We start from the raw sequence: 16,185 nt of genomic DNA on the forward strand, positions 1-16,185 counted from the left end.
ATGAGATAAAGATTCTTCTTAAAATATATATATATATATAGATAATGTCCTAAATTTTAGGCTTAATAGAAAAGATGAAAAAAAAAAAAAACCTAAAACTTAGGTATGGGCCCGTTTGGTAAAAGATTTCTAGTGTCGTTGTTTAAGTTTTGTGGAAATGGGTGAAAAATGTGTAGAAATATGTATTGTGTTTAAACAACAGTTTTTGTTGTTTAAAATTATTTAACTAAAAGATAGAGGTATTTTAGAGAGTCTAATAATTTGTGTAAGAGTATTTTAGTACGCACACACTAGCCTTATCATGCGCTTATGGATAGTGTGTCTATGTATATATACATATATACACACACACTAGCCTTATCATGCTCTTATTTAGTGGTCCTATATTGTAGAAAAAAATGTATTTTTATTTTATATATATAATTTTTATTTTGATAATCAATTTATAATTGGATAAAATAAATTTGAAAATCAACAAGATAGTGGCCCTATTTTTTGTCTCTAATTAAACTTAGGGATGTAGAGGCATTTTTAAACAAAAAAAATGAGGATCCTAAAGAGAGAAAGCCCTTTAAATAGTAGTAGTAGTAGTGTGTGTCTATATATATTACCTAAACAATTTGCCCCAAACTCACGAGATTTTACATAACCAAATTCAATTTTGAGAGCAATCGCTAGTTTGTTTCATTTTTCCTCAGTTCTTTCATTAGTTTGCTCCATGTTGTACTGGCGTCGTGGTTTTTTAGAATATAATTTAATTTTAACTTTTCCCATGTTTGTCTCTGTCTTATAACCAACTTAAATCATCTTCATTCTCAAAAAAAAAAAAAAAAAAAAAGAAACCTTAAATCTTCTGTTTCTCAATTATTTTGGTAATATAAAGGTATGTTATTGACTCACTCAATAAATATGTGAGAACTGTAGGTTGCATTTTCTAACTTGGAGGATATATGCATCAGTGACAAAGATAACCTAAAGATGTTGTGGCACAATTATCAACTCGTTCCAGATTCCTTTTGCAAACTAAAAAATTTAGGCGTTGCAAGATGTAAAAATCTGATGAACATTTTTCCACCTAATATGTTGAGAAGACTCCAAAATCTTGAAAATTTGGAGATAAGGGATTGCAATTCGGTAGAAGAGGTACTTGACATTAGGGGGGAAAATGTTGATGAAATATGTGATACAGTATCCAATAAGTTGAAAGTCCTGACTTTATTCAATCTTCCGAAACTTAAGCATGTATGGAGTTTGAATGTCCAAGCAATTTTGACATTTCAAAATCTGCATAATATTAAAGTTTCTAACTGTAAAAGTTTGAAAAGTCTTTTTCCAGTCTCAGTGGCCAAAAGTCTTGAACAACTTCGGTACCTGGAAATACACGATTGTGGATTGGAGGAAATCGTTGCTATGAAAGAAGGATTGGAAATAGTGACAAAGTTTGTGTTCCCACAACTATTCCATCTAAATCTTGATTCGTTACCTGAACTCAAGTGTTTCTATCCAGGAAAACACACTTCAGAATGGCCTTCACTAAAGTATTTGTACATATCTAAATGTGACAAAGTAAAGACTTTTGCATCGAATGAATTAAGCTTCTCAGATACAAACGAGTTGGGCCATCATGTTCAAGTTCAGCAACCCCTTTTTCTGTTTGAAAAGGTATGGACTTGTACTTGTTTATTCGTTAATGTGTATATAAGCATATAACACTTAGTGTAATTATCCAAAAATTAAAACTAATACTGTAACAATTTGTTAATCAATAGGTCTAGGTACACCAATAATTCCACCAAAATGTTTGAATATTTTCTTTTTTTTTGTTAAACCACGTTAAAATGTTTGAATTATATTGCTTTTATACATGATGGACATTGTTCGGTTGACATTTTTTTTTTTTTTTTTTTCCTGTTAAAATGATTTCCATTAAAAATGCTTCATATAAATCTAAATGGAGCTCTGTATATTAAAAATGATTTTTTTATTTATTCTTTTGGGGTGCTTTTGAACTGCTCCATTTATTATTATTATTATTTTATCAATTTCTTTCGTTTACTTGCTTTTAATTTTTCCTTCATTAAATATGCTTCCCCCCTACCCCACCCCATTAAATGTGCACCACCGAGTCCTGGTCCAATCATTTTTTTTTTTTTTTTACTTCGGTTACACTTTACACCACCGAATTTTTACAGCTATCCTAACGTGCAGTACAATCAAAACCCTTCCTTCAGGTTCTCACAAAAAAAAAAAAAAAAAAAAAAAAAAGAAAAAAAAAAAAAAGAAAAAGAAAAATACACTGCCTCCGTAAAAAATGACTTTTTTCTTTCCTGTTAAAGTGCACCACCACTCCTAAAATGGCTCTCTATTGATTTTTTTTTTTTTTTTTACTCTTTCTTTTTGAATATACCATAATTTTTGTTGCTATTCTAAAAATATTGTGGAGGTAATATTTATTTTATTATTATTATTTTTCCATATGAAGGTTGAGAGCTTACCAAGGGTTAGGAAGGGATATAGTATACAAAGAGACACAAACCTTTTTTTTTTTTTTTTTTTTCTCTGAATAAAGGGAGAAAAACTTAGTATAGGGGAAATCATGCATTTCAATCATGTGAGTTAAGGTTAATTAACTCATACCAGTTCAACTATTTCGAACTCATTGCATTAGAGACTATTGTTTAGAGTAGATGTTATACTAGTACTAATATAATCAATTGTTAAACAATATCCCAAATAATTTTATAAAAATTTGTGACTGCTTAATCATTTCGCATTATGTGATTTAAAGCCAGTTCATACAATATATAGAATCTCTTACCTAAATAATTTGCCCTAAACTCACGAAATCTTACAAAAGCAAATCAAGCAATTCAATTGATTCTCAAAAATAAAATTAAAAATCAAACAATTCAATTGTTTTTGTTTTTATTTTTTTGGTTATCTGAATTTCGAGAGTACAGCCATCACATTTGGTAAAGAATTGAACTTGAAGAAACTAACCTCTGTACTCCCACAAAATTTCTCTTCAATTAAAGGGTGGTTTGTTTCTTTTTTCTAAAATGCTTTCATTAGTTTGCTCCATGTTGTACTAGCCACGTGGTTTTTTAGAATACAATTTAATTTTAATCTTTCCCTTATCTGTCTCTATTTCTTATTCCCAACATAAATCTTCTTTTTCTCAATTATTTGGGAATATAAAGGCTATGTTATTGACTCAGTCAATAAATATGTGAGAACTGTAGGCTGCATTTCCTAACTTGGAGGTTATACACATCAATGACATGGATAACTTGAAGATGTTGTGGCACAATCATCAACTCGTACCAGATTCCTTTTGCAAACTAAAAAGCTTGTTTGTTGGTGGATGTAAAAATCTAATTAACATTTTTCCGCCTAATATGTTGAGAAGACTCCAGAATCTTGAAGACTTGTATATACGGAATTGCAATTCTGTAGAAGAGGTATTTGAAATTAAAGGGGCAATTGTTGATGAAATTTGTGATATGGTATCCACTCGGTTAAGAGTCCTGTGTTTATCTAATCTTCCGAAGCTTAAGCATGTATGGAGTTTGGATCTCCAAGCAATTTTGACATTTCAAAATCTGCATAAAGTTAAAGTTTCTAATTGTAAAAGTATGAAAAATCTCTTTCCAGCTTCGGTGGCCAAAAGTCTTAAACAACTTAAGAAGCTAAACATACACGATTGTGGATTGGAGGAAATTGTTGCCCTGGAAGAAGGAGTGGAAACAGCAATTAAGTTTGTGTTCCCACGAATAACCTCTCTAGATCTTGAATCGCTGCCTGAACTCAAGTATTTTTATCCAGGAAAACACATTTTAGAATGGCCATCATTGAAAAGGTTGAGGATAAAGAATTGTGACAAAGTGAAGATTATTGCTTCGAATGAGTTAAGTTTCCAAGAAAGAGATGAGTTGGGGCATCATGTTCAGATTCAGCAGCCCCTCTTTCCAATTGAAAAGGTATGGATTTGTACTTGTCTCTTTGTTAACATGTATATGACACTAGCTAGTGTAATTATCATAAAATAATCAAAAAACTAAATTTAATTAAAAAATTTAATACTAAAATGACTAGTGAGACTACATATAAATAGTTCGATTAGGCTATCTATAATAAACTTAAAAAAAAAAAAAAAAAGAGTAGTAGGATTAGTAGCCCAGATTCCAGCTGTACCGGAGCTGTGTTGAAGCTATACGAACTAACAAGTAAATGTTCAGAATAAGAAATTAGATACATTGGATACGTTCATGACTACCTTAACGATATTTTTCAGATTTCTTTTTAGGAAAATGAAGGACATAATTGAGATATCCAACTGACTAAAACCTTATATGAAACCATCTTCTTTAAAACTAATTAGGGTATCATTTTTGTGTTTGATAATTTATATAGAGAAGCCTTTCATTTTACCAGTCAATAGATAATTTTCAAATTAATTATGGTTGGTAGGTCGGATTCCATATTATTGTTTAGTTTTCTGAACTTTTATTTGAGTTTGGTTCTAAAATAATTTCAGAATTTTAAGTTTGACTAATATGTTTTGCTGATCTTGTGATAGTTTCAAATTTTTTGTTTTAGTTTATTAAAAAAGTTGTTGACGCATATGAATTAGGGAACAATTTTGATGGGTATCTCAACCCATTCTAACCATAATTTTGCATACGATTTATCACATGTTGGGTTTAGACCACTGTCAGATATGATTATCAATCACATTTAAGGCCAAGTTGATTATTATATTTATTATGAATAGCCTTTAAAAATAAGATAAACATCAATAGCATGCATAGAGTGGAAAAGTTTTTTTTTTTTTTTTTTAAACATATGATATTATGATCAAGGAAAAAACCTGTAAAAAAAAAACTAATTACACAGGAAAAACTTTGGAGGACTTGACCTTATCAATCCCGAGGTGAACAAGTCCACTATTAAATAAATGTTTACAGACTGGATAACTCTATTCTTTGTAAACTTAACTATAGTTATCAAATTAAGTTCTGAGATCCACAGACATCTAATAGCAATACGCTGCAATGTGAACCTCTAATCCTCGAATGCAATATTCCCTTGAAGATTAGACTTAGCATCTTTGATGACTGATTTATAGCAACTTCAGATTCATTGATTTTGATTTTATGAGAATGAACATTGGTAGCAATTTTGGAAGCAGTAGGAACCAGAGGCAGCTCTAGGACTTTTTTTCTATAAGGTTCGTTAAGAAGAAGAATCTTGAGTAGGAAAAGAATCTTGCGGTTTACATGGTTTTCTTATTACAAATTTGTTCATAGTAATAGCAAGGTTATAAAAGATAAACTATAAGTTCATTTGATATATTGTTTCTTAATATAATGAACTTATTAATTATAGAAGGAAGTTGGAAGGGGGGAGTAAGAGCCGGGTTCAAGTCTCTAGAAAGAAACTTAACACACATATATACTCAGATTAGACTAGAATAAGATTTCAATCTCAAATTAAAAATATAAAAATATAATAAACATATTAATTATTGTTGTTAAGTGAACTCTAATTATTATTGCTTATAATTTTTATCTATTAGTTTATATGTTTACTCTTTACAATTCTTTTATTTAACAATTCAACTCAACTTTAACAACTATTGGTCTTTGTAATTATATTAAGGAAACTTTTGTTGTGTTAACTTTTGCTTTTGTCTTCACTCAATCACTCCCTTGTCCTATGCCTCTTGTCTAATGTTTTTATATTTATTTTTTTAGAATCACTCATTGTCTAATTGTTTAATTGTCTTTTAGTATTAACATTCGCTAATCACTGATGAATTGACTAGCCCATGCCTCAGTCCGCATTAAACAAACAACAAATTAAAAACATATTCAAAATTAGCTATTCCATTCACAAGTCAATTTTTTTTCTCCTCTCGCTAGGAGCTTTCCTTCTCACCTAGGGTGAGCCGCCTTTCTTCACCACGTTTTTTCCTCGTGGTTTTTCTTTCTTCCTCCCTTTTCTTTCTCCTACATCTCACTATTCTTTGAAGTTACTAGACCAAGGGGCTAAAACCTTGAACACTGAGATGGACGTTGAAGTTATTGATTGTTTGCAATAGATTAACTTAACTTCAAAGGAAGGTGAAGTTATCATAGTAAGGCCTGACAGAAGGGATAAAACCCTAGAAGAGTGCTCTCTCAGCCTTCTCAGAAAATGCTTAGCACCCTATTCGCTAAACCTGAGAGCTACCAAGAAGCTCCTTTGATCTATATGGAAGATAAGATCGGACCTCAAGATAATCGAGGTTGGCAATGGTTTACTTCAATTTAAGTTTGCATTAGAGAGCTAGGTATTGTGGGTCGTGAATAACGGACCCTGGAGCTTTGATAATCGGATCCTGTTATTGAAGCGATGGGAACGGGGCATGATGGCACATTCAGTCACTTTCATTGACTTACCTATTTGGGTACAAATCTAGGGTTTGTCGTTCAATCTCATCAATGTAGAGGCGGGCCTGGAGATCGGAAACAACCTGGGTTAAGTTGTTGAAGTCGACTATAAGGCACTTACCACGGACCAAGCGCACTTTCTCCGAGTCTGTGTGGTGACTCCTCTGGACAAACCGATTCGTAGAGGCGGGCCGATAGTCAACCCTGAGGGAGATAAGACCTGGATTGCGTTTTGATATGAGCAATTGTGTGGTTTGTGTTTCAAGTGTGGTAAAATCAGTCATGAGGCCAAGGAATGCAATGTCCTGGTTATCGAGGGGGAAGACCTACCTTATGGGGATTGGCTGAAAGCTGGGTTTCGTCGGAGAGCTACCGAAAGCAGTGGTTCGATAGAAACTAGGACGAGGAATGACCCAACAGACACACATTTTACTTCGACTAAGGAAACCGGTGATGATAGGGTCCCACTAAACAGCCATGAAGCCACTAAGGTTTCGACGAACACCAACCAAACCTTAGTGTTAACTGAGGATAATGCTTCTTTTGGTAAGAATAATATCTCAGCAGATTTTATGGCCATCACGCAATTTTCGCAAAAGAATAGGACTGAGCGAGATTCACGGGATCCCATTCCTAATATACTCAAAGTTGACATTACACCTAAGGAAACTAGCTTTATATTGGGGCCTATAGACATGGGAGGAGTTATTAGTGACATGACAACTATGCATAGTGGCCTTTTCAGTGTGCCTATTTCTTTCATGCAACCAACTATAGTCCCCATGGGATTGGATGGGGTGCTACATGACAAGGGAACAGTGTAACCATGTACACAGGAGGTATCCCATGCAAAAGACACTAAGAAGGGTACGTGGAAAAAGCTTCTAAGGCCCACGAACAATGTCATGCATAATAATGACATGAACCTTGATGAGGTTGGCATAATAAGGGGAAGGCTAGAAACTGAACTTAGCATAGAGATTGTAAGCACCAAGGAAGCCAAAAAACGTCCTCGGTCTGAGGGACATGAGTTAGACAAAATTGCATCAACGGTGGAGGCTGGTGGCCAGCCCCACCGAGCACTATGGTCAACCCGAAGAGCACAAGCAACATGAGACATGGCAGCTTTTATGCCACCTTTCTTCTAGATTCTCAGTCCCATGGTTATGTGTGGGGGATTACAATGAAATCTTGGTGTCCTAAGAAAAATAGAGTTGTATCCCAAAGCCCTTACATCCTATGCTGGACTTTCGGGAAGCTTTATTTGACCATTCTTTGATTGATTTAGGCTTTTAGGGAAGCATATACACATGGAGTAATGGACGAGAGAGCGAAAACTTTGTTCAAGCATGCGTGGGTCGGGCTTGTGCCACATTGGAATGGAGAGAACAGTTCCCACATGCTAAAGTCATGCATCTACACTTTTCTTACTCTGATCATGTCCCAATTATGGTTAGCACTCACAACCCGAGTATGTCTACAAGAAAGAAGAAAATCTCACACAGGTTTGAGAAAAAATGAGTGACCCACCTAGCATGTGAAGACACCATCCGTGAGGCATGGGTGGGGTCAGTATGTGAGGGGAGCCTAATGTTTCAACTTTTTGAAAAGATTAAGCAGTGTAGACAAGCTCTGGTGCAGTAAAGCCGTACAGCTTTTGGGAATGCTAAGGTGAGACTCCAGGAAAAACACAAGCTACTGGAAGAACTGGCCAACCAGAATAAGGCAAAGAACAATGATGCCATTCGGGGTGTACGGGTTGATATAAACTCATTATTATACCATGAGGAGAGGCGTGGAGACAACGGTCATGGTCCATTTGGCTTCTTGCAGGTGATAAGAACACCAAATTCTTTCATCAACGGGCAAGCCAACGGCGACGAAAAAATCACATTGTAGAGACCTATAATGCCAATGATGAGTGGCGTAACATGGATGATGGAACTGCAAATGTAGCGAAGCAGTACTTCAAAGCCTTGTTTACTTTGTCTCAACCAACTAACATGGAGGTTGTTCTAGACCCAGTAGATAGACTAGTAACCCCAGATATGAACCGCCAACTCTTACAACCCTACACACCGGAGGAAATAAAGTGAGCTTTGTTCCAAATGCACCCTTCCAAGTCACCGGGCCCTGATGGTACATCCCTGTTCTTTTTTCAAAAATATTGGCATATTGTAGGGAATGATGTGGTTAGAGTTGTTCTTTCTGTTTTGAACTCTTGCCACCTCCTACACAAGATGAACTATATCTACATTATTCTTATCCCTAAGAAGAATGAGCCCCAATACATCTCAAATTATCGCCCCATCAACTTAGGCAATGTGGTATCACGGTTATTTTATAAAGTTTTGGCTAATCGCATTAAATTTATATTGCCTAATATTATTTCTAATGCTCAAAGTGCCTTTGTTCCAAATCACTTGATCACTGATAATACCACTGTAGCATTTGAGTAACACAAGATGAGAAATAAGAGGAAAGGGAAGAGAGGTCAAATGGCGGTGAAGCTGGACATTAGTAAAACCTACGATTGGGTTGAGTGGCTATTTTTATGGAATATGATGACCAAACTCGGCTTTAATGATACCTGGATACGGCTAGCTATTGAAACGGTTTGCACTGCTTCTTACTCAATCCTTATCAATGGAGAGCCTCATGGTTTGGTCAAACCCACCCGTGGAATCAAGCAAGGCAATCCCCTCTCGCCATATTTGTTCCTCTTTTGTGGTGAAGGCTTGTCCGCAATGCTTCGAAGGGCTAAAGCGAACTGGTCTCTTAAAGGAGTTGTATCTTGTTAGCATGGAGTAAACATTTCTCATTTGCTCTTTGTCGATGACAGCCTATTGTTCTGTCAAGCCACGGTTCAAGAGTGCCAAGTGTTGCTTAACATATTTTATCACAATATGAATCGACTTCTGGACAAGCCATTAACTGACAGAAAACGTCCCTTTTCTTTAGCTGAAACACTAGACAAGAAATTTGAGACTCAAATCAAAAATTTGCTTAGAGCCAAAATCATGACGGATTGCGAGAAGTATTTGGGTTTGCCGACAGTTGGAGGTAGAACTAAGACAACCACCTTCAGGGAGATCCAAGAACGAGTTACTAAGAGAGTGTTAGGGTGGAAGGAGAAATTCATCTCCAAGGCTGACCAAGAAATACTTACAAAGATGGTTGCGCAGTCCATACCAACTTACTTCATGAGCTTATTCAGGCTTCCAAAAGCAATGTGTGATGCCATCAACTTGACCTTTGCCAAATATTGGTGGGGACAGAAATACGATGAGAAAAGATCCATTAGATGAGCTGGCAGAAGTTGTGTACGGACAAGAATAGAGGAGGTATGGGGTTTTGAGACATCAATGCTTTTAACCTCGCAATGTTGGCTAAGCAAGCATGGCGATTGATTCATGGCACTCAGTCTCTCTTTTATCAAGTGTACAAAGCTCAGTATTTTCCTAGCAGCACGTTCTTGGAGGCCCCACTGGGCCATAATCCTTCATTCATATAGCAGAGTCTTCTGTCTACTCGGGACGTGATCATTGCTGGTTCGAAATGGAAAATAGGCGATGGTAAGTGTATTGGTGTCACTACGCACAAGTGGTTGTCTCACAACCCTATCTTCAACGGTGAACCCGATCCTAAGTTGAAGGTTAGTGACTTGATAGATGCTGATACAAGACAGTGGGATAGAGGCAAGGATCATGCACTATTCACGACCAGAACTTGAAATGAGATTGTAGCTCTACCCCTCAATAATATACAAGCTAGGGACTCCCTTATATGGATGGAGAATAAGTCAAGGACCATCTCAGTTAAGACCGCTTATCATGTCACACTCTGACTGAAGCAGCAAGAAGTAGTGGAGCACTTGAAGGCCCGGTCGAACAAGCCAACCTGGAAGAAATTCTGGACACTAAATGTACCCCTAAAAGTTAGAACCTTCATGTGGAGGACATGCTCTAACAACCTACCTACTAGGGACAATCTGCGTAGAAGGAAGGTTCACGTTACGGAGGGGTGTGGTTTGTGTCAACAAACACTCGAGACTACTGGGCATATCTTGTGGGAGTGTCCCCTTGCCAAGAATGTATGGGCCTTGGTTAAGGGAAAGATTCAAAAGTGTTCCAATGAGGCTCGCGACTTCTTCCTGCTGTTCGGGTTCATGGTGCAGAGCTTAAACCAACAAGGCCTATTACTTTGGGCGATAGTGGCATGGTCTATTTGGAATGCCCAAAATAACGTCTACTTTAAACAAAAATAAACTCACCCAATGACTATTTTGAGTGGTGTAGAGGGTCTACTGAATAAATACCAAAAGCAAATGGCATCTCGGATTTAATTTTTTAGTAGGTGTCTTTTCTTAGCTACGTTGTGGTAGCCTCAGTCTATGGCTAGCTGTTTGTAGCTGGCCTCGAACTTATACAAGTTTTCTCGCATATGTATATTCAATTTGCTTAGTTTAATAAAAGTTTCTAAATTATTAAAAAAAAAAAAAAAAAAAAAAAGCGCTATTCCATTCACAAATTCGGTTAGAAGTATAAATTTGTAACTTTTATTTGTAAGAATAGATTGCAAATAGGATCATATTCAAACTAATTTGAGTTGGACTTAAAAAAGATTTAAGGTCAAAGACTTGAGAAGTGCTATATTCACAACATTTTCATAACAAATTCTAGGTGGTAAGTTGTTACAATTCTAATTTTAATCCACCACTAAAATTACTATTTTGCCTACTCTTGTAACAGCCATTAACAACATCTTATTTAGGATTTGTTGTGAAAATGTTATGTATGTATCATTTGTTTAGGGACTCAGGGTGTTCAAAATTTTATTTAAGAAGGTCAAACAAAAGAAAATTAAAATTTTTTTTTTTTTGCCAACTCTTGGAGTTCATTTGAACACCTTGGACTAAAGCTAATGCCACCCCTAGTAGGCACAAAATCTTTTAGATCTCAAATGAGTAGCTCCAAAGTTCTTAAAAACGTTTCTTAGGGTTTTTTTTTTATATATTCAGAAAAATAGATTTGAAACCCTAATCACTTGAGGGGCTGCTAGGCTAAAAATCCATTTTAGTGAAAACGCATTTCAATTGATCAAAACTATAAGTTTTTTATCAATCGAAATGAATCGAATTTTCATTCTTGCACATTGAGAAACAAAACCTTGGGCACCTGTCTTAACATACTATAAACTCTAAAGACTATAACAAGACAAATTTTGATTCACATGTTTGCTCATACAAACTAAGATATTTAAATCCTAACATCATATTTTGTTGGTTATTTTTGTCTTTGGCTTACAATTTTTCTAGTAGGTTCCAACCACTTCAACTGATAAAGTCCGTTATTATTAAAAAAGAAAAAAAGAAAAAGATCTAGGTTAAAATTCCACATACACAAAAAATCACCAGGTGCCTTGACTTGATAATAAGGAACTATAATAATGCAATCAATACTATAAATTGAAATCTATCATATTTAAAAATTAAAAAAGAAAAGGTAAAAAATTCAACTTTTAAACACACTTTTGAAACCACAAGTGGCAAACTCTAGTTGAATTGGATCTTTTTTACTTTTTATATTTCCTTTTAAAAAGAAAAACACCTAGTGCATATTTGTACTCAAAACTTTTTTGCATGAGTGATCTTGTTTGAAACCAAATCCCTCGAGTTGCATACTATGCCTCTCTCACATACAGCTCAGTAATTCATTTGTGGGGTTTACTCTAGTGTGAGATGGTGTTATATGTAATCATTACCCAACATAATCAATCATGACATATTAGTATTTGATGTTAGAAAATCATATATAATATTAGTGAATGATGTTAGAAAATCATATATAAGCAATCGCCCCATGACCTCCCCAAAATCATATATAATATTATCTGATGTTAAATTGCCCCTAATAACACATACATAAAGCCCCTTTACTCGAAGAAAGAAACAACTATCATCATACTAGTTTTTGTCTTTTCATAGTGGGCGCACTCCTGTTTGGTTAGAGTATTGGTGTTTTTTGTTTTCAAAACAATGTGAAAACAGTCAAAAAGTAAATTCAAAATTTGTTTTCCAATTCTCATAATACAAAAAAGTGTGTTTGTCACCATGTTTTCAGGTTAGTTTTTTAAGTACTGAAAACACAAAAATTGTGTTTGGAACGATAACTCAATTTTTTAGAATAAAGTGAACTTTTTCTGACAAAGAGTCATGAAGAGAGAGAAATCTCGCAATACCCAAATGGATTCATGAACACACCCAGCACCATCTGTTTTTTCAACACGCCTAAACCAAGACCACCCTTCTTATCTTAATGAAATCACTTTCTACCTAATTAGATTTTAGGTAATCTCTAAGAGACCAATGAGACACTGCCACCTCACCACCTAATCTCTTTTGTTCCCTTTAACTCATTTTAAAACTAATCATATCAAAATCCTAAGCCCCATTTCTTCTACAAGTCCATCATGCAGCATGTTGAAGTGTTTCCACATGTTCAAGCATAAAAGACAGAACATCCTTAATCCTGCGACATTCGCACCGAAATCATCGAGTAGCACGATGACTCTAGAAGTACGCCGACATAGACTTTGCTTGTCGATGGACTCGCCGACAATCACAATATCATAGAGATTTGCATGACAATAGCATATCATAGTATTGTGTACCTGTTTTGTTATTCATACCCATTATTATTTTTCCAATTTAATTATACTTTCAATTTTGTCATTTAATCTTCCCCAATTGAGTTGATATCCTAACTTCACCACTGGTTAGATACATTCGATCCCTACTTGAAATAGTTGGGAATATTATCCTAAACTTGCTTAGAGAATACTAACTTTTCCTTTCTTTTGATCAATGCTTTGATCTTTCTCAGGATACATTGTCTAACTTTGAAGAATTGAAATTAAATTGGGATGATACCATATATCAGACATACGATCGATTAAAAGCACAGCTCTCTTGCAAACTAAAAGTCCTCGGGCTGTACGGCAAAGATAGGTCAACAGCATTCCCTTGGTTATTTGTTCACGGTTTGTACAATGTTAAGGAGCTTGACATCTCTAATTTTTTCTTGGAAGAAATTTGTCCATGTGGAATTGTCGATAACGAAGGACAATATGCTGAGATGTTCGAACGTTTGACAACTTTACATCTATCTAAAATGCCCAAGTTGATGCATTTGTGGAAGGAAAACTCTCAACAAGGTAGGGGCATTCAAAATTTGGAGTCTCTACACGTATCATATTGCGGCAGATTAAAAAATTTAGTGCCATCCTCAATGTGTTTCCGAAATTTATACACTTTGGAAGTATCGGAATGTCATGGGTTGATTAGTTTAGCAACTTCCTCAACCGTCAAAAGTTTGGTCCAACTCAAAGCATTGACTTTATCTGGATGCAAAAGAATGAGAGAAATAGTCACAAACGAGGGAGAAGGTGAAGCAGGAGATGAGATTTGTTTCAATCAATTGACAGATTTGTCGCTTAATGATTTACCCACTCTGGGAAGCTTCTTCCACTTGGGTAATCGCACCATGAAATTCCCATCACTGGAATTTCTATATGTGTTCGGATGCCCGGAATTGAAGATCTTCTCTAATGGAGTCCTAAGCATGCAGAAGCTAAGCCATGTTAGACTGGACGGAAACATTTGGTGGAAATACCAAGAAGGTCTGTTCCCGGTGGAAGATGTGAATACCTTCATAAAAAGATGTTGGGAGAAAAACAATGATCCATGCTTAAGACAACTATTCACTCAGAAGGTATGTTGACTATGTTCTCACGTTTTTATTTTATGTAATTCTTAAAAGCATTTTTGTTGGAGTTAACACAAGGAAAGTGACATGATGCGGACCCAATGGTCACATATCCTAAATTCCACGGTAACATAACGTTAATAATATATAATATGTATAACACTCGCAATTGTTAATAAACTTTTTCACTACTGGTCGTTAAAAGGTGCAATGCACTGGAACGCGAATTCAACTAGTTTTAAATTAGTTTATTTAATATTGAGTTTGTTTATACATTTAAAACAAAAGTGAATTCAACTAGTTTTAAATTAAAAGATAAAAGAAAAAGTTATTGACAAACGCACGATTCACTATGGCAATCATTTTTAGAAGGCTTTTGGTGGAATAATTTGCTTCCGCTGCCATGTATTATGCTTTTGGTTTCTTGGCAAGTTTTATCCAAATAAATAAGGTATACATTTATTTTTCATATATTTATCTACAGACATGCACATATGGTATACATTTTTTTTTTCTTTATTTTATAAGTGTGGAAGTTGTTTACCAAAAAAAAGTGTGGAAGTTTTGTTCTCATATAAAAAAATTTCTATTTTATATTCGAACTCATTTTTCTTCTACGGTGATGAAGTGCTCATTTCTCCTATATATAATAGCAAAATTATAATCTTTTTGTTTTTGGGTTTGAAAAAAAAAAATCTTCTTATTTTTGTTCTTGAGGAATTTGGTTAGAAAAGACTTGATATTTGTTGATTAGATCATGATCTAGTGATATGTTGTTTTGGGATTAATTTTCTCTTTCATCTCTTTATTTTTTTTGGATTAGTTTTCGTTTGGGGCTTTAATTTGAACCTCTTTTATTGTAGACTAATGCAAGCACAAGTGAGGCCGGAGAGGAAAATGATGTTGATGACTTGGAGGATGACTCAATGTAAGATTCAAGTAAGGGGAGACAGGAAAATACTGGTGATAGCTTTGGAGGTGATAGCTTTGGAGGATGACAGATTCAAGTGAAAATGGAGAGAAAAATACTTAAAATGACTTCAAGAATGACTCAAAGGAAGATTGATCTTTTAATTTATTAATGATTGATTTCTAAAACAATATAACTTTTATTGTTGAACGAGTGATGTAGTGATTTTTGTTTTTGGTTGCGACGTTAGAGTTGTAGACATTATTGGATGGATCAAAAAGTTCACCTTAATGTATTGGTGTGTTACGGATAAGGATGAGACTCATGGACTTATAGTAGGTTTGTCATGGGGCTTTGGAGCTAAGACAAGGCTATTATATAGTCCAAGAAATCATATGAATTTTTATTAATGAAACTGTAGTCTAGTAGACAAATTGATGGATTACTTTAATCAAGTAGTGAATTTGTACTCATCCTTGCTCATCTCTAAGAGGTGAAAACCATATAGCAGGATCCCAAGGTCATATCTAAGGAGTTAAAAAAAAAAAAAAAAACAACCAGAAGTGAAAAACAAATACTAGCCTACCGTTTAGTTTGAGTAGGTGAGGTTCTAAGTTATCTTTTATTTGCTTTGCTAATGATCTTGCTTAGTATGTTTATATTTATTTATTTTAGATGAAGTTATTGGGGATCATACCTTAGACATTGAGACACAACAAAGGTTGATTGAGGTGCTTTTAAAAAGGGGATCATACCGTTTAGTTTGAGTTAATTTTTAAAAAATGTTAAAGTCTAAGGTCTTGCATATATTATATTATATAATATAATTTGATCTTAATTAATAAATGGGGAAATTACACTTTACCACCCTAAACTATATCCTAGATTACACTTTGCACCCTAAACTATTCGAATGCACATTTTGCATCCTAAACTATTATATTTGTTACACTTTGCACCCCGACGTTAATTTTACCGTTATGTTGGATGGAAATCTTGAGCACATGACTTGCACATGTGTATTACTTAAGTGGCACAAAGTCAAAAGACCAAAAACCCCTCTTTCCAATTAATT

At 34.8% G+C, this 16,185-nt stretch overlaps 1 protein-coding gene across 9 annotated transcripts in view; it reads left to right on the forward strand.

Annotated features, from left to right (window-relative positions):
- LOC126698785 (probable disease resistance protein At4g27220) overlaps positions 1 to 15,525 on the forward strand; it is a 171,541-nt gene extending 156,016 nt beyond the window's left edge. For all 9 annotated transcript variants that reach the window (XM_050396221.1, XM_050396225.1, XM_050396220.1 and 6 more), the window contains 4 exons: positions 925 to 1,662; positions 3,243 to 3,980; positions 13,319 to 14,206; positions 15,064 to 15,525. In XM_050396221.1, coding sequence (XP_050252178.1) covers positions 925 to 1,662; positions 3,243 to 3,980; positions 13,319 to 14,206; positions 15,064 to 15,132 — 2,433 coding nt within the window. In that variant the 3' untranslated portion in view covers positions 15,133 to 15,525. The remainder of the gene's footprint in view (positions 1 to 924; positions 1,663 to 3,242; positions 3,981 to 13,318; positions 14,207 to 15,063) is intronic.
- Positions 15,526 to 16,185: the final 660 nt, after the last annotated feature.

This window comes from Quercus robur, chromosome 9 (assembly GCF_932294415.1).
Source record: "Quercus robur chromosome 9, dhQueRobu3.1, whole genome shotgun sequence".
NCBI classification, from domain to species: Eukaryota; Viridiplantae; Streptophyta; class Magnoliopsida; order Fagales; family Fagaceae; genus Quercus; species Quercus robur.